General features: G+C 39.0%; 1 protein-coding gene across 7 annotated transcripts in view; it reads right to left on the minus strand.

Annotated features, from left to right (window-relative positions):
• The window catches only part of NCOR1 (nuclear receptor corepressor 1), a 118,991-nt gene that overhangs the window by 22,208 nt on the left and 77,799 nt on the right, over positions 1–18,984 (minus strand). For 3 of the 7 annotated variants that reach the window (XM_038758877.1, XM_038758878.1, XM_038758876.1), the window contains 13 exons: positions 18,181–18,310; positions 17,336–17,531; positions 12,815–12,988; positions 11,813–11,973; positions 11,043–11,163; positions 10,850–10,954; positions 10,402–10,502; positions 8,924–9,092; positions 8,008–8,148; positions 5,748–5,831; positions 4,919–5,175; positions 3,877–4,237; positions 605–832 (listed from right to left, as the gene is read on the minus strand). In XM_038758877.1, coding sequence (XP_038614805.1) covers positions 605–832; positions 3,877–4,237; positions 4,919–5,175; positions 5,748–5,831; positions 8,008–8,148; positions 8,924–9,092; positions 10,402–10,502; positions 10,850–10,954; positions 11,043–11,163; positions 11,813–11,973; positions 12,815–12,988; positions 17,336–17,531; positions 18,181–18,310 — 2,228 coding nt within the window. Of the gene's footprint in view, positions 1–604; positions 833–3,876; positions 4,238–4,918; positions 5,176–5,747; positions 5,832–8,007; positions 8,149–8,923; positions 9,093–10,401; positions 10,503–10,849; positions 10,955–11,042; positions 11,164–11,812; positions 11,974–12,814; positions 12,989–17,327; positions 17,532–18,180; positions 18,311–18,984 lie in introns of those variants that run through there. The other 4 variants (XM_038758882.1, XM_038758880.1, XM_038758879.1 and 1 more) reach the window with 2 other exon arrangements.

Below are 18,984 nucleotides of genomic sequence, written 5' to 3' on the forward strand. Positions count from 1 at the left end.
GAAAATGAATGAAGCTCAAATGCTACATGCATAACGAAGAAAGTAACACACATAAGGAAGGCTTCATGTTGGAACTTTCAAAGATGGTATAATAATGAATGTGCATTTTTAAAAAAAATCTCATGTAGTAGAAATTACTGAAGAAAATTATCTAAGAGAATAAGCATATAATGCTTAAAACAGAAGGGGAAGAGATGACCTAGTTGAAATTATTTACTTTTTCTATCAGTTCTGACCACCAACTGTATTCGCCAATTGTATCTCAATTATACCTATTTCTGTAGTGACCAGCCAGTACCTGAGACCTTTTGATAAAATCACCACACTAGATGTATTAAGTTGGGTTTTTGGGTGAGCCATTAATTTAATTTTTTCTTCATTAAAATTCACAAAAGACTCTCTTAAAAATGATGGTTTAAAAACTGGAATGAGGAATTCCATGGAACTCGTGTCTTACATGAATTTGGTAGAGGGATCATTGTATTATGCAAAAGGAATGAAAATTCTATATTGTTTTTGGAGGCTTTTCACTTTTGCCCGCTGTATGTGAGCCTTTCCTTGAACACCGATATAATACTATTTTACCAGAATTTAAAAGACTTACCAGGATCCAGAGCCCTGTGAAATGGCATGGAAGGATCTAGGTGAGTGGGAAGGTGGCTTCGATAGACCTCTCCTGGAGTTCCACCTCTGTGATGAGGGTCGAAGGGACTATGGGTTACTACAGGATCAACCCCTGGTACTGGAGACTTTGATGATACACTTTCTCTCTGAGTTGGGGTAAGTGTAGATTTCCTTTCATGATTTGCAGACTTGCCGGAAGAAATTGTTACTAGGGGAAAAAAAAGCAGCATCATCAAAAACTGAGAAAATACCCGAGAAATGTATGCTAATGGTCCCCCAGTTTAACACAGTGCTAATGTTACTGATGTTAGGTGAGGTCAAAGTGAGGAAAAGAAAATTGGACTTGAGGAACCGGAGCATTTAAAAGTAATTGGAGAAGAAGACTAGAGCCTGAAAATGTAGAGAAAAGCTATAACTAGTAACTGGTATTTCATGTAAAACACGTTTTTTACAAAACAACAATGGCTACTGGTAAGCTCAACCAGTGACCACTAAGTAGAAGGTTCAAACATTACAAGCCCCACCCCACTTAATTATTTGATAATAATAATATTAATAAATATATTATTAATTGTTATTATTATGGTACTTAAGCACTTATTATGTGCCGAGCACTGTTCTAAGCCCTCGGTTAGATGCAAGTTAATCAGGTCGGACACAGTTTCTGTCCCACATGGGGCTCACGCTCTTGGTCCCCATGAGGTAACTGAGGCACAGAGAAGTGACTTGCTCAAGGTCACACAGCAGACATGTGGCAGTGCTGGGATTAGAACCCAGGTCCTTCTGACTCCCAAGCCCGTGCTCTATCCATTATGCCACCTGCTTCTCAAATGCCTTCAACAATAACCTTGTCAGATATCTACAGATATTTGAAAAATGTAAATGAAGTTGCCTTCCATTGAGTTTCATCCACGTTTTAAAGGACGGCAGTGTACAACTGCACAATATTTCAAATGTTAGAAATAGCGCTAGGGTGGGGAGGTAAAACAGTATATAAAAATGTAAAATGCATATAAATATAAATTTAAGTGTAAACTATCTAAGTACTGCATCTATCTTGCCTCCCACTTCTCGCCCACCTCCTGCCTTTGGCCTGGAACTCTCTCCCCCTTAATATCACTCTTCCCACCTTGAAAGCCTTACTAAAAATCACATCTACTCCTTGAGGCTTTCCCTAAGCCCTCCACCTCCTCTTCTCCCATTCCCTTCAGTATTGCTCTTGCACTTGGATTTGCGCCCTTTATTTACACCACCTTCAACCCCTCAGCACTTACATAACCATAACTTATTTATTTACATTAATGTCTGTCTTCCGCTCTAGACTTTAAGCTCATCGTGGGCAGGGGATGGGTCTATCCACTCTGATGTATTGTACTCTCCCAAGCATTTAGTACAGTGTTCTGCACACAGAAAGCATTCAAATAAGATTGATTGATACCTTACATAAAGATCTGATAGAGGATACCAGTGTCTCAGCTCTGGGCCGGTTAAGACTGACACCTGCAAACAACTCAAAAATAGCAGAGTTCTCTATATTTAGCTTCTTGCTTAGCTAACACTGAATGTGAAATGATTGTTCAATTGATCTCTGGTAGATCATATCTGGGGTAGTTTTAAACAGCTTCATAATTGACAAGGCTAATTAATTTGCAACAAAAAACAAAATGCACACCCAGACGGAAAATACGTCTGCCGGTATTAAAAACTATATTGCTGGGAAATAAGGACAACCCGGGATTTTAAAACCATTAGCTTTTCCCAATCTGATCATTCGGAATGGAAAAATAATTTTATACCACAACACTTTTCTAATATTAATGAAATGGGACAATTTACTAAATTTTCCTAGTCAATTTACACAAATATCTTCAACCCTTCCTTCAAATGCACAGCTACTTTTTTCACCTATTATTTCATAATCTTCATTATATTGGTCCACACTCAACCCCAGACAAACAGAAATGCCCACACAAATTTCAGAGATACATCTGCAAGTGCTTGATGATCTGGGAGAGGATAAAATAAAATTTTTCCTTCCAAGAGAGTTGAATGTCTTTGGATTTTTAATGGCACCTTTCCTTTCATGAATGTACCTGGAAGTTACAATTAAAAATTATTGCTCACTTTTGCTCACTTTATGATTTTTAAGGTGGTTATTTTTCCTTTTGATTGTGAGCCCCGTGCGGATCGGTGCTGTGACCAATCCAATTATCTTGTATCTGCCCCACTGCAATGGCAGATTGTACAATCTCCTTCATTAAATATTATTTTATGACATACTTTTATGAATCTGTTGAGGGAAGTTCAGTGGAGCCCTGAAGGGAGGGTCAGACAACATGACCTCTAGATTGTAAACTCCTTGAGGGCAGTGATTGTGCCTACCTATTCTTCCAAACACTTAGTGCCCTGCACCCAAAAAGGGCTCAAAAAATGCAGCTGATTGATTCCCTTCCAGCCCCACAATTGAAAATAAGGAAGAGACAGAAAATAATGATCAAATTATTCAAATCTGAGCAACCTTTAGAATTTATAGACATACCAACAGCTCTTTTCCCACGTTACAAGATTATTATAACTTAAAATTGTTGCATCATTGTATTTCACTTTATTTTGGAGTCACTATTTATCATGTATAAATTACATGAAAAAACATTTTAACTTTCCTAATGTTATTTTGCAAACTGATGTTATTTACTTGTGCCACAAAATGTATTATGGCTCTGCTTTACTTCCTGGTACCTCAGCATCTCATGAACAAAAATAAGCTAAAGAAAGTACCATGCCCCACTTCTTACCCCGCCAATTAAAACTCACTGGGAATTCATCCATTAAATTTTTACCATTTTAAAATCTGGGTCTGAATTACTTGGAACTTTTTTTTAATTTTTTTTAAAGACTTCGTGTGTGCAGTACCTGTAAAGCAATTAAAACATTGCACAGTTCAGAACAGAAACTGTGGATAAAAATGACAAACTATATTCTATATTTTATTGTCTGGGCTTAAGAGACAGACTTCTAGTAATTTTAGGGAACCTAGACTGATTTTCCCTATTGTAAATGCATTTAAATATGATTTAAAAGTAAATGTCCCAAGAGAACAATTAGCCTGTTAACAGTTGTGCGTTCATTTCTTATATAAGATTTTCAAAATTCTGATACTGGTTTATCCTCACAGAATTAAAAATCATAGCTACTACAGTTCCATGAGTTTAATATTGGGCAGCACTAGTCAGGACACCAGAAATAAAATACCTTCAGAAGACCTATTCATCATAGGTGAACCTCTTGACATAGTGTTTTGATAGTTCACAGGGGTTCTCCTTGCATTGGTATCATCATAAATCCCAGGGCTCAGCTGAGATTTGGGCGTTTCATGCAGAGTTGACCTGAGAACCGAAGGGCCGGAGCTGACCACTGATGTATGGCGAGAACGCACAGGTTCCCCGGCCTTCACATCTTCATATTTCCCTCGTTCCACCACCTTTACATTCTCTGGAACCATTTCCAGCTGAGGCATTCCACGGGGTATCTTGCTCGGTCCGGTGATTAAGGATTTTACATTGTGCTTAATGGCAGATTGACTGGAGTTGCTGTCATACTTTATGGGTGTACCCTAGAATGACAAATGCAGATTGCGGTTGGCTCAGTTCCTCTACCTAGTCTTCCTTATGAATCGGCTGTCAGTTCCCTCCACCTTTTCCTTAAACTGTGAGCACCCTTGGGGGTAGGACTGGGTCTAATTCTCACTTGCATTCTTTCCCAGACCTTAGTGCGGTACTTTGCGCCCAGCAGCCATTTACCACACATTATTAATACAAATACTACTTGATCATTACAGAGGCTGCAATAACTATTGCATTCCTTGATTCAGACACAATAAATCAAACCATGTGCATAAATCTATTCTGGATTAACAATCTTCATGATAATTGCTTCTATTATAACTTTAATAAATTATCGTTTTACTGGGGTGGGATCATATCTAATTCTCACTTGCATTCTTTTCCTGAGCTTAGTATGGTGCTCTGCACACTATTAATACAAATAATATTCAGACATTTCAGTGGCTGCAATTACTCTTGCATTCCTTAATTCAGACATAGTAAATCAAACCCTATGCATAAATCTATCTATTTTGGATTAACAATCTTCATGACAATTTCTAAAATTTTTAAAGCTTTTAAAAATTGTCATTTTACTGAATTTCATCTTTACATTGGGCACTATCAATATCTAAAGTGGAACTGCAAAGGCAGTGAGCAAATTAACTAGCTTTCTACTGATGGAACTGTACCTGGGAAATGGAACCTTCCATTATTGGCCTTGTGCTCTGCACTACTTCAGGAGTCTTGCGACTTTCTTGACTCAAGAGATCCTGCCTTGGGATTTCATGAATGGAACGTCCCATTTCTTTGATAGTGGTAACCCCATCATAAGGCTTTCCCTTTGAAATGGCTCCTTCGAATGCTCGCATGGGAGGACTCTCTCGCTTTATTTGCTTCGGGTACTTAAGGCCTTCTTCGAAGCTTTCAGCTGTTGCTCTTGGTGTACCTTTACAGGGGAAAAATTAAACAAATTATTAGATGTGTTTTACCTTCTTAGGTGGTCTAGTAGAGTGTCAGGTATTGTGTCCTCAGTAAATATTACTTAATCATTTTAAAATGACTGCAATTTTACCCTTTGAAAATGATCATAAAAATTCTATCTACCGAGGAAGGCAGCCAAAAGTTACAAGACCGATTAAGTGTAACCAAGCAAGTATAAAATGTAATGTACATATCCATAATTTATATTAATGTCTGTCTCCTCCTCTAGACTGTAAGCTCAATGTGAGCACGGAACATGTCTACCAACTCTCTTATACTGCATTCTTCCAAGCACTTAGTACTATGCTCTGCACAAAGTAAGCACTCAAAGTTTGATTGATCCCAAAATGGATGTTAAGGGAATCAGAAAGAGTGAAAATTATACTGAAGACTAAGCCTTGGTATAAATCAAAGTGCAAAATGCTACTGATTAGGCGCCCAAAAATTGAGACTTCTGATGTTACGAATTTGATATCGATTTTCTTTACCAGGACAGAACCGTGAAATGCATGGTGCCAATATGAGAAGGAAGATTACCTTGCATTATGGAACCAGACAGCACAGTCCTCTCTTTGAGCTCTGCATGAGGGCTGCCCCTTGGCAGTGCACGGCATATTAACCCTTAAAAATATTTTAAGAAATTAAATGGTTTGAATGTGCACAACTGCAAACACACCCTTTCTTACAATTGCACTATTATAATATAATCTCCCAAAGTCTGTTTTCATAAAATATACCCTTCATTTCCAGATTTTTTTTTATTTGAGAAAGATGTGCATGGCAGAATTGAATTATCTTTTTTTTTTAAAAAGATGAAACACTAGACATAAAATAGCTTAAGAATGCTGCTAGTAATAGATTGATCCAATAGCACATAAGGACTGCATCTATTCATCCAGAGCAACAGGAATGGGAAGAAGAGATGAAAGGGAGGAGGATGGGAAAAGAACCATGTCACTGAGGTTTGCAAGCCAAAGTGAAAGAAAAAAAAAAAAGCTACCACAGAATGTGAAAGTGAAGGTGAATATGATCCTGCAGAGGGCAAAAGCAAACTCCAAATAATTTGAAGTACTACCTTGCACTTAAATAGCACTTATTTTTCCAAAGCAATTTCACATCATTATCTCATTTTACCCTCACAACATCTCTGTAAAGTCAGCTATTATGATCTGCATTTTACAGCTTATGAAAGTAAGGTAAACTAAGATTCAATGACTCTCCCAAGGTCACACAGCAAGGCAGTGGCAGTGTTGGCCCCAGACCTTCCAAATCCCAGCCTCTTGCTTTTTAAATTAAACCATCTAGAGAAGAGAAACTGGTCTCTCAATCATTTGTCGGGCTTCTTACACCACAAGGAAGAAATTCCTTCTGGAAAGAGTTTTTACGTTCTTATTTGTATTCCAAAGAGGTTTTGGAAAAGGGCTACATCTCATCTTTAAGACTCCACTGCTGAGCAGTGGTTGAAGTCAAGGGAAATATTTGGAATAAATGTGTTTTATGAGACATTGGGAATTCTCTATCCTTCAGGGCAATCACCAATACAAGGATACCTTATTACAAAGCAACTCAAAATATGAATTGGCTATAGATTCGATTTACATTTGTGGAATTTTAATCTCTAAACTGAGGCTTGCAGCTGGGCCAATGTTGCTTCCCTTTTTGTGATACAAGCTCAGCTGCACCCCCAATGGGGGAAGTAGACAGACTAGTTTATCCTATTATCTTTGGAACACTGGGGCCACAATTAATTTGCAAGGCAGTCAATCATAGGTCCTACCCTGATATGAGTTACTAGATAAGGGGCTTTTGGAGCGGAATTAGTGGTGGGCTTCAGTGAGCCAGAGTTACCTGCACCCTGACACCGGGTGGGCAAAACTGCAAATGTTTAAGGGTGGGCAAAACTGCAAACGTTTTTCTATTCCAATAAGTCTCCCATCTTGTAATAGAAAACCTGATTTGAAATGCAGAATTTTAACTGCAAGCCATTTTTCAGAAATGGATCCTGGTTTCTGCTGAGAGACTGTCCCTAAACATTTCTCTACAATGCAACTATTTTCCTTGCATTAACTACATCCTCCCACTTGTGTTTTGCCAAACCACACCTCTGGTCTCCACTTTCAAAAAAGCCACTGCCACCTTCTCAGGTATTATTTATTTGTGAGACAGAGAGAGACAGAGAGAGAGTCAGAGAGAGAGAGAGAGAGAGAGAGAGAGAGAGAGAGAGAGAGAGAGAGAGAGTGTGTGTGTGTGTGTGTGTGTGTGTGTGTGTGTGTGTGTGTGTGTGTTTGCACATGAGGCAGCCAGCTGTGAGACCAGCACTGGCCTCTTCAGTCACACCAGCACCCACAGGTGAATTTCACGGTCTGTGGTGTGTTCGAGTATGCAGTATAACTATGCATTCTTGTGCGTATGAAGGACATATGTAGGTGTATGAACAAATATGAATAAATTTATATAAATATATACATATATAATTCTGATGTTCTTTTATGTATTTCATATCGTCTATTTTTGCCTGCTTGTTTAACCCCCATTAGATTATAAATTCCTCCCTTCATAATAAGGCTATATTTTTCACTTCTGTACAACCCGGGTAGCAGAGTGCTCTTGTACCCAGTAGGCAGCTAAATAAGTATTGTATTACTTTCCTGAAAACATCTCATTAATTTTGGTTTCTATTTTGGTGCAGACATTTAAGAGACACGTTATTTTGTTTTACAAGTTGGTTAAAACCTCATATCTGGGATATTGTAAATACATACAAAAATGCAAATAATTCATATATAAACCATTTTACCTTCTAATGGTGCAGACACAGGAGATTCCCTCAGTGACATCCCTTGTTTTATATTTCCCTCCATGGCATCATAACTTCTCTTTAAACTGATTTCATGAGCTGTTCTTGGACTCCTGGTGCCTTCTCGGGCATTCTTAATATCTGTGAAACATAAAAGCAAGCAGTTACGGAAATGATCAAAAAAGAAAGTGCCAACTATTCAATCTGACAAAATTCAGTTACACATCTAGTTACCATGAAAAGGAAAACCTTTAATTTTGAAAAATTTGTATGTGAGACACAAAAATATTTTAGGCTTTGCCCGCAAAGAAGAAATGACCTGGCAGGTAACTTTCTTCCAAGGAGCTCCAAACACTTCATACTTCTTCATTCATTTATTCACAAGCATGACCTCTTATTCAAAGTTGGAAAAAGATTTTTCCAAGATCAAGCAGTTTCAAGGAGGACTAACCCTTGGTACAGGATCCTAGGTTACCATTCTTTCCTCTACATTTTTCAGAGTTGACACAGACTCTGAGTAGTGGCTTCACAGCACCTGTTGTGAGGATGTCAGTCGATGCCCCTCTCTCCATGTACACATATTTAAAGATATTAAAAATATAAAAACCAATGGCAGAGGTTCATGTATAACTATAGCAGTATAGGTAAGTTAAAAAGCTTATAATTTGGGGCACAGGAATAGTTAATTTTATGTTTCCCATAAAAACACACTCAGGGGGACTGTGGAGTTGAAGTACCACAACTGTCCTTTACGCATCTCTGAATCCTAATCAAGATTTGTAAAATTTGAAAGTGAATCTAATTCTCCAGTTCAAACCTCTCACCTTTCTACACAAAAGCAAATCCACAAAACCGTCAAGCAAAGTTATGTTCTCAAAAGGCTGAGCGTTTTGTAATATTTTCATACAATACTTACTATCATATGACAGTATGTGTCCACTTTTGCCTTCATAAATAACATGGCCTTTGGATGTAGCTTCCTCTCTGCCTTTTTCTGGGCTATTGTCTTCCATAGCCATTCTACTGATGGCTCCCTTCACCAGTGCTTCAGCTGCAATGCCAGACTGAGACAGAGCAGGTGTACCCTGCCATTAAATCAAAGACAGATTTACCTTAGAGGGAAAATACGATAGTACAGTTTCCCTTGCAATACCCCTAGTTTTTCTATAATAAAGGGATTGCAATTCTCACAGAACCCTGCTGTAAGGAAAACTCGTGATACTTTTCGTATGATGCAGTGCACAGCTGTTTCTTTGGACACTGTATCATACTGTTTCAAGACAGATGGACATTGTCAGAAGGTGCTCCTTGGTTCTGCTCCTGGGTTCTATCCAAAATGCTCGATGGAATCACAAATTCTGGCAAAACATCTTTCAAGGATCTCAAATCACTGGGTATACCCACAGGGTAAGTCTATGCACATCCACTTTACAGTGAGGGGAAACTATTCACTGTTCAGGGAAGGACACACCCAAATTTACACAAAATGAGATTTCAGAGAGGACTATAATATTATACTTAAAACTTAGTCTTTGGTTCTGTTTACCAAAGAACTGCACCTTGCAAAGCAGACCGTGCTTAGTCCTAAAAAGAAGGAATCATTCCTTTAATAAAACTGCTAAACACTCTAAACTTTCTTATAACACTTAGATACCATTGGTAGGTCGACCATTGGCAGGACAAATTGAGGGGTGAGTGGGGGCCCAATCTTTCAATAATCTGGAGTTTGGTCCACCTAAATCCAGAATTTCAAACAAAAGTTGTCCACTTGCTAAGGCTAACTTTAAAAGCTAGGCAAACCCTTTAGTTGTCAAATGGGGACAAAATGAAGACAGTAAATATGGAGTTAGCACCCTATATTTTGACTCAATATTCCACTGAGAGGTGAATCCAAACCAAAGATGGGAACATCGGAGAGCAATTAGCTGTTCCCGTCCCATTTTATCCGACAGTAAAGCAGGCCAAGAGAGAAAGAGGTTTTAGGAGCCCACCTCAACCCAACTGGTTTCTCCTCAATGATGACCTGGCCCAGGCCCCCAGGCTCAGGTGCAACACACAATCTTTACCAGAAGTTTCAAGCATTTAGTGAGTCCTAGAGACTGAAGCTGAGCACCCTGAACAGCTCTTGGGGGACAGGGGCAAATTAGAAGATTCATGAACAACAGTGGATCTGCTCTTCCTCTAGATTCCTCCCTCTCAGCCTTAAAGATCGCTGGGTTGTTTAAAGGAAGTAGAAACAAAGACAACTGGAAATTTTTTTCAGTTCACTCTCACATTAAATTTCCTGAAGTAAAAACGTAGTAATTTTCCTCATCAAAAAAGGGAATATTAAAGAACCATTTGTGCCAAATAACTCTACAGCTGGCAGGTGTGTTACCTTGCAACATAATTTACCTGAGTGATAGAGCCTCGCAGGGAAGGCATGTTGTCAACAGGGGCTTTGTTGGCTGGTGTCCCTCGGGTTATACTTCCTTCTTGGATGGCTGCTGCAGTACCTTAGTTAAAATGAAATGGATCCTTGAAAAAGTGTATCCTTTTCCTACGAAAGGATTTTATCCAAAGAAAAATCCAATAACTGGGGCAGGAGGGAGAGAGGAAGAAACTACTGCTTCATCTTATTGATATTTCCCCTAATGTATCTGTGTTACGTGCACTGTTTAAGGATATGCTAGAAAAAGTGTGGTTCTGAACCTCAAAAATAAAACTTACTATGTCAAAGCTTTGGGGGGAGGAGAATTACACCCTAGTGCATAGTGCATACTTATCAAGATGAAAAACCAATATAAAAATACATTGCTCTCATTTATAACCAATTTATAATTACTTTTGAAATTTTTTTTACCTCTGACCACACCTTCATGCTGGGCCCTGACTAACAACCCCTCGGGCTGGGAGTTCTGGCTCCTGGGAGAAAACTCTTCCTGTTTGATGTAAGGCATGGAAGCTGCTGACAAAATAGAAAATTACGATCATCACTTTAAACAATGAAAGGTATAATTCCATATGTCACAGTTTGTGATCAAACAAATGCTTACCGGATTTGGCAGATTCTTGTTGCCTTGGAAGTCCAAGAGATATAGACCCAACTGAAGGCTTAGCTGGTTCTTGACTGTACGAAGCTTGGCTGTGAGATGTTAAATAAGTGCCAGGTGTTCCCTAAGCATAAAAAACAAGTAAGTTCCTTTTTCAAGATCAAGCATTAAATATTCAGATATTATGACAAACATCCACTTCCAAGTAAACATTTTTTTTTAAAGGATGGTGAAATTCTCTCCTCTCCTAAGTAGGAAGAAGGAAAACTTCATAACTGCCTGCTCCAGAAAAAGAACAAAGAATTATCATTTGAAATGGATAAACAATAAAGGTTCTGAACATTTCCGATCTCTTTCCCCTCCCCCACAATTCAAAAGCAATCTTGTTCATCTTCACCAATTACAGTGAGAAGGTGGTAAAGTTTAAAATACATTTATGTCCACCACCATAACAGTGCATGCACTGATAAAGCCAAGCTCAACGCAGCTCCTCTGGAGCCTTGCATAAACTGTACAGGAAAGAACAGGGTGGATAAAAAAATTCTGCTAATCTGTTTAGCAACACTTTTCCTGTTAACAGTGTTTTTCCAAATTAAATCGTTCAAATCAGTATTCAGTTAATAGCCTCCTGATTTTGTGGCTCTAGTGGCCCTCTGGAAGTCCTAGGCAAAACTCTCTTGTGAAGTCGTTCTTCACCAACCCAGACTGTGCCCTGATGCTTAGTTAACACTATTTCTGTTGTATTGTACTCTCCCAAGAGTTTTTATTTTTACCTGTGAAATTGATCCTCCCATAATGAAAGATGGTTTTTCTGACTGTACCGAAGTTTTGGAAGATGGAATGAGTGGAGGGGGTGGCCTGGTGGGTCGGGTTGTTGGGAGTCGTACTCCTTCTGGGAGATTTGTGATCACTTGATGAGGAGCAGGCTGGAGAACTTCAAGAGAGAAAAAAATGTTTAAAATCTAACAACCAATTCCTTTCTTTGCTAAAATCTATTAACAAAAGCATGCTTAATCACAAACTGAATATAAATAGAAGCTGGCAGCAAAATGCTGGTTGAAAATTCCTATTTTATAGACCTACTCTTCATAGGTGAGTTTTGTCTAATAAAATCATTGATGGGGTTTGCAGTTCCATATATTACAGTACATCTAAATAACTTCTAGAACCACTGCTTTCAAGCTGATCTTAAAACCACATCATCTAGTTTACATTAGTTAAAAATTCCAGGACTGCTTTGGACTCTTGATGATGATAAACAAGACTGCAGTTTGTTTTCTTTGAATTTACTCTCCAATGCAAGTTCTGACCTTTTTATACAAGGATTGATAATGCAAAGATTACCCTCAAAAATTTTACAAATCACTTATTTGCTAGAAAATAACTAAAAGGTAGCAAAAAATTGTCACCTGCCAACAGTTACATGTCCCTTGTCCACTGACACCCTAGTTAAATTTAGAAAACACTGGACAATTTTTGCTCCTCCTGAATTAGTTGGCTCCCTTCAAAAATACCTTGACATTTCACATTGTACCTGTATGTTCAAAAGAAAGGTCAGCTGATGCCACAGTGAAAATATGTGAGCTTAAGTTCTTCAGATAGTTGGGGAATCCCAACTAAAGGAACCAGGCATAAAGAAATAAGAAATAAGAAACTCAATCATTTCTTAACAGCAAGGAGAGGCATTAAGAGCGGTTCATTAACTACATTCAATTATAAGGGTAGGATCTGAAGGCAGATGGCCAGCAACCACTGTGCAGACAGACAATATTTACCTGGCGGGACACTATAGCGAGCTGCATTCATATCAGGCTGTGGAGAGGCTTTACTGACTTCTCTTGGAGATAGCCTATACGGTGATGCTGCCCTTGCTGCTGTATTTTGCATCTGTGCTTCCTGTTCTATTGCACGTTTGACCTCAGCATAAGGCATATAGGCGACTGATTTTCCTATGAAAGTTAAAGTTACCAAAATGAGGGAAGAGCCTCAAATTAAAATGTTTAGCGTGAAAGGACCAAGGTCACTCTAGCTAGTGGCAGGGCCACCTGAACTAATATTAAGGTTACTATATTGTCCGAAGTCTAAAGGTCTCCCTGGTAAAAACTACACGAGGGAATGAAGAAAAGACAAAAACAAAACAATAATGGGTACACATCACTCCAAATCACCTTAAAAAAAGTCCTTGCAAGCAAAAAGGGTGCTCACCTTCTTTTCCAGAACAAAGGAAACAGCAGAAGTCAATCCTTCTTCCCGCCCATCATAAAACTCACCATGAATTCCAAACCCAACACTGTCTCCATAACAAGAATTACAGGGATGTTAAGGCTGGCTATACAGCTAATAATTCAGTCGTCAACTCCCTGAGGAACTAAGACACTCTCTATCTTAACTAAATTCTCTCTTTTTATGTTATCCGGACTTATTGAACAATACATGGTTTTAGAAAATGTATTTAGCAAAATGTATCAGCTAAAATTACGAAATCAAAACTGGGTTTTTAATAATACATCTTTGCCACTACCCAAATGGTAAAAGTTAATGTAGTGAACTGGTATAAAAACCTAGTTGTATCTAGATTGCTTCAACCTGTTCAAGAAAAAGTGCTTTCATGGGAAATCACAAATGCATACTTTATGTTCCTCATACAATATAATTACAAATACAAACTGCAGGGGCTGGAGCAATTTCAGTACTACTCCATCTGGGCAACTATCTATATTTCTAGGAAAATATTCATAAAACACGCTTCACTGAGGTAAATATTGGATTTCAAAAGTAAGAGAATTTTCCCTTATAAATACACTTCTCCAGAGCTCTGCTTCTTAAATATGCTGGGCTCAATCAGGTTCAAATTTGTTAATTTCTTAATCCAGCCAGGTGAGAAGGCTACATATTGGCTTGAAAAGAAAAGGAATCACAATGAACAATGTTCCAACACAGCTGTGCATATTAGCTTGTGTCCGGGGCCTAAAAGAAATCCAATAGCAACCCCAAAAGAAACTGCCATTTCCAAGAAACTCAACCAAAATGGAAACGGGAGCTTGCATTAGTGAGTAAACATCTGAATTTGGTTACTTGGCAATTTGTGTTCTCTGAAGCAAAGGACACGTGGTACTAGAGCAGGCAGTGGGGTCAAGGATATCCCTGTTTAGAGAGGTTAGTAAAAATTTTGAGGGAAGACCACAAATCCACTCTAAAGTTATTTCTCCAAAATGGCTAACACTAATGGATCAAAAGATACAGATTTTGCTTTGAGGACAAACTAACTAGCACGACATGTAGAACTATGACTTGAAAGAAGTCCAATTATCAATGTATCTTAGCAATTCCTTGGTAATTTAGTGACATCAGTTTAGGAAGTAAGGAGGTAGAAAGGGAAAGATGAGTTGGACAAAATATACCCCCAACTCAAGAAACTGAGTTAGGTGGAACCTCACAGGTACATGAGAAACAGCCTTTGACAGTATATTTATATTTAGTATCCTATTTTGACATTCAATATATATCTTTAAGATTGTACAACAGAGGAAGCATATCTATGAGTTAACAAGTCTGCCTTATTAGATAGCTGCCTCTCATTTGGCTGCTTACCCTTTAACATGATTACTCTGCATAAATACCCTGACATGGATCATGGAGGTTTTAAAATAGAACCTATGGCTGACTCCAAATCACTGAATATTGTGGAAAGCTTCCAGACTTAGAATAGCTTTAGGAGAGCAAGAACTATTTTCAAGTAACAGTACACTTCAGCTTACTTTATTTCTTTTGAAAATTAAATCAGGATAGGGAACTGGGGCCTTATTTTCATTTATAGATTGTCTTTATTTTTCCAAGGCCTCAGCAGCAATTCCTCTCTGTGCTGGTAGGGAGCTACTTAACTTAAACCTTCCGTCACTTTATAATCACCAACGTTGGTGCGGGGTGACAATTTCAAGTAAGTGTCATTTCCTCTTGGTGACATTCCTTGTCACTTCCACAATTTCTCCTAACCTGCTCAAAGGCAACTGTGTTTCAGAATGGAATTTTTTTATTCTTGTTCTTTCCTCTGAATTGCTGAAACAGGTTCAGTCAATTCTGCCTCACCACGCACTTAAATCATACAGACTGGACAGACAGAAGTAAGGAATGTTGTTTTGATAACCCTCACCTCTCTGGATAGAACACAACATGACTGTTGGAAGAAATGGTTGTAGATCTCAAGCCAGTAACCTTGGCAATATCCTCGGCTCATCTAATTCAACCCACATATTCAATGCCACCAAATCCTGTCGGTTCAACCTCCGCTAAAATCCACCCTTTCTCTACATCCAAACTGCTACCATGTTAATACAAGCATTTATTCTATCCCCTCTTGATTAGTCCATCAGTCTCCTCGCTGACTTCCCTGACTCCTGTTTCTCCCCACCCCAGTCCATGCTTCACTGAGCTGCCCAGATCATTTTTCTACAAAACCATTCAGTCCATGTTTCCCCACTCCTCAAGGACCTCCCGTGCTTGCCCATACATCTCTGCAAACAGAAACTCCTTACCATAGGCTTTAAATCATTCAATCACCTTACCCCCACCTATCTTACCTCTCTGATTTCCTACTACAACCACACTGCACACTTTGCTCCTCTTTGCTATTCACTGTTCCTCAATCTCATCTGTCTTGCCCCGAACTCTCCCCCCACATCCTCCCTCTGGGCTGGAGTGCCCTCCCTCTTCATATCAGACAGCTCCCCTTTCAAAACCATACTAAAAGCACATCTCCGCCATGAGGTCTTCCCCAATTAAGTCCTTATTTCCTCTTCTCCCACTCCCTTACACCTTGTCCTTCGACTAGGAGTCCCTCAGCCTCACAGCACTTATGTACATATCCGTAATTTATTTACATTAATGGCTACCTCCCCGTCTAGGTGTAAGTTCGTTTGGGGAAGGGAACGTTTCTACCAATTCCATTATACTGTAATCACCCAAGCACTTAGTACAGGACTCTACATTAACGGCTACCTCCCCGTCTAGGTGTAACCTCGTTGTGGGACGGAACGTTTCTACCAATTCCATTATACTGTAATCACCCAAGCACTCAGTACAGGACTCTGCACAGTACGCACTCAATAAATACAACTGATTGCAAGTGTGTAATTTTTGTAATGGTATCTGTTAATCTCTTATCATGTGCTAAGCACGGTACTAAGTGCTGGGGTAGACACAAATACATCAAGTTGGAGCCACTCCATGTCTCACATGGGGCTCACAGTCATAATCCCCATTTTACAGATGAGATAACTGAGGCACAGAGAAGTTAAGTGACTTACCAAAAGTCACACAGCAGTCAAGTGGAAGAGCTGGGATTGGAACCCCGGCCCTCTGACTTCCAGATACCTGCTCTATTGACTAGACCACATTGCTACTAGTAAACCAATATGCAGCGCTGAAGACAAGGTTAGTGCTAACACTTGAATTTTCCAAATAACGAGGTTAAGAAACAACCCTGTGATTTAGGAGAACTATATGCCTTTCAAGGCATTCAGACTGGTATACATTAATACAATCTTAACTTCTTTATTATGCCCTAAAGGTAGCACGGCATAGTGGAAAGAGCACAGGCCTGAGTCAGAGGACCTGGTTTTTAATCCCAGCTCTGCCACCTGACTGCTGTGCGGCCTTGGGCAAGTCATGTACCTTATCTTTGCCTCAATTAGCTTATCTCTAAAATGGGGATTAAGACTGTGAGCCCCACATGGGACACTGGCTGTGTGCAATCTGACTAGCGTGTCTCTACCCCAGCACTTGGCACAGTGTCCAGCACACAGTAAGCACTTAATGAATACCATTTAAAAAGAAAAAAAAAGTAAACTATGTGAAGTTAAGCCTTTGGGCACATACTACGCAGCAACTGTTATCTGTTGCGTTGAATAACAAACCTAAATAAAATAAAGCACTTAGAGATACTTTGCTTTTAAGGACGATTCTTATCACACGCCTGGTGAATTCTGATGAATTAGAATCCTACGGTGTGGTTTTGGAAAAGTAAACATGCAGAAGACCATTACTGGAGTCATTTAATTCATAAAAATAATTGCATTTCTCTCTGATGGGCTTAATTTATTATATTTAATTTGAGGACATTCATCTGCAGTCAAAGTTTGGATGAGCAAATTGTTTTTCAGGGATGGTTTGCAAAGAATTTAGGATTAAACTGAGTAGCCCTTCAATTTCTTAGCTCAGTCTAGGCTAGTCTGGAGTCTCACAAAAGACCTCAATCATTTGGGTTGGTTCTTAGGTTGTTGGGTTCTAAGTTCACCTACCTTCCCATTCAATATTTGGGCTCTTGGAGGTGCTACAAGGGCTTGCAGAGCGTCTACACTCCAGATCTATCTGTTCTTGCCTCTGTCGCTGCTCTTCCAGCAGCGCTGACTCATGCATAGCTTTAATGTGCCGCTGAAAAAGGGCATAACCACTCACAGTTGTTCCCATAGGTACATTACATGGGGTGCAAGAGACCTACAAAGAGAAGGGACAAAAACAGCATCATCAATAACATTCCCCAAATCTCCACAGAATTCTGAGTGCTCCAAAGTACCTAAAAGTCATAATCGCTTTCCTTTTTAAGCACTTTTTGGGGCAAATCACTCTATATTTTCTAATTTCAATTTGAAAAAAAACCTCTTCCCTCTTGGGAAATGCAATTCTTCACACATCATTCACCACTAAAACAAAAGCAGAGGAGACTGCAGGAGTTATTAGACTGTGGGGCAGTGGTAACATAACAGTTTGGGAATACAGCACTGTGATAGTCAATCGAAACTGTGGAAATAACATTAGTAAGTACACTGTAATCAAGATGAAGCTTTGACTAGAATGTTGGTTGGGGTCAGCCAAAGTACACCTAAACCTGTGGTCAAGACTTCAATTATGCAATCCCAGCACGGACTATGAACTCCTTGATATGCAACCTATGTACATATGCTATCAATGTATCGTTTTTGCTCTTTTATAGTTGAGTATCTATCCTTATTTATACAGTGAGATTGCTAAAATCAGAACATATTCCGATACCTGGCAACAACTGCTGGAAGAAGCAAATTAAAATACCCAAAATTTCTCTCAGAGTTTTTCAGAAATTTGAATGGACACTGCTTTCTCCACTTACCATTGGTGGGATGACAGCAGCTCGATGATGAAGTTGTTGCAGGTCCACTGGCCCCGGTTTTAAGGTGGATGAAACTAGTATGGATCCAGTAGGGTTTAACAGAGACGGCTTTGAGTCCATAGTATACATTCTAGTGTAGGGAATAAATTGTCTTTAAAACACTCCCCGTTGGTTGCTCTCTGGCCAAACCCACTTTTATGCCTAGGCCCGACTAAGGGAACTAGATTGCAACTCATGTTATATTCCATATAAAATTAAAAAATGTCACTTGAAATTCCTCCATATTATAACTATACTTCTACATTCACATAACTTAATAATATGACCTGTGCAACTTGAGGACAATTTAAGAGTTCCAAACACCTCTTTCCAGTTTCAGGCAACCAAAACTGCAGCTTTTCACTGGAGTTATATGTGCAAATTAATCTGCAAAAATGTTCTTATTACCAAAGAAGTGACCAATACTAACCTAGTAGGAGCACACAGAAATTAAGTCCATCATTCCTGCAAGGGATGCCCTCTATTCCTTCTAGAAGAATAACAGAGCTCATAGTCTAAATAACCTCTGTTTGCAATTTTAAGAAAAAGATTTCACACTGATAGAACAGCTGTCTTTAATGCCAAAACAATCCCTATTTGATATAACTATGCAACTTTATTTCAAGTCATAATGAAATAAAGATTGGCCAATTACTGTTATCTACTGGAATCCTTCGCTCATTTCACGGAAGATTGACGCAATCTCTTTACCCATTTAATGGAATATCAATCTACATGTTATGCTGAGCGTTGTCCACCCACCTC

The sequence above is a fragment of the Tachyglossus aculeatus genome, chromosome 17 (assembly GCF_015852505.1).
Source record: "Tachyglossus aculeatus isolate mTacAcu1 chromosome 17, mTacAcu1.pri, whole genome shotgun sequence".
NCBI classification, from domain to species: Eukaryota; Metazoa; Chordata; class Mammalia; order Monotremata; family Tachyglossidae; genus Tachyglossus; species Tachyglossus aculeatus.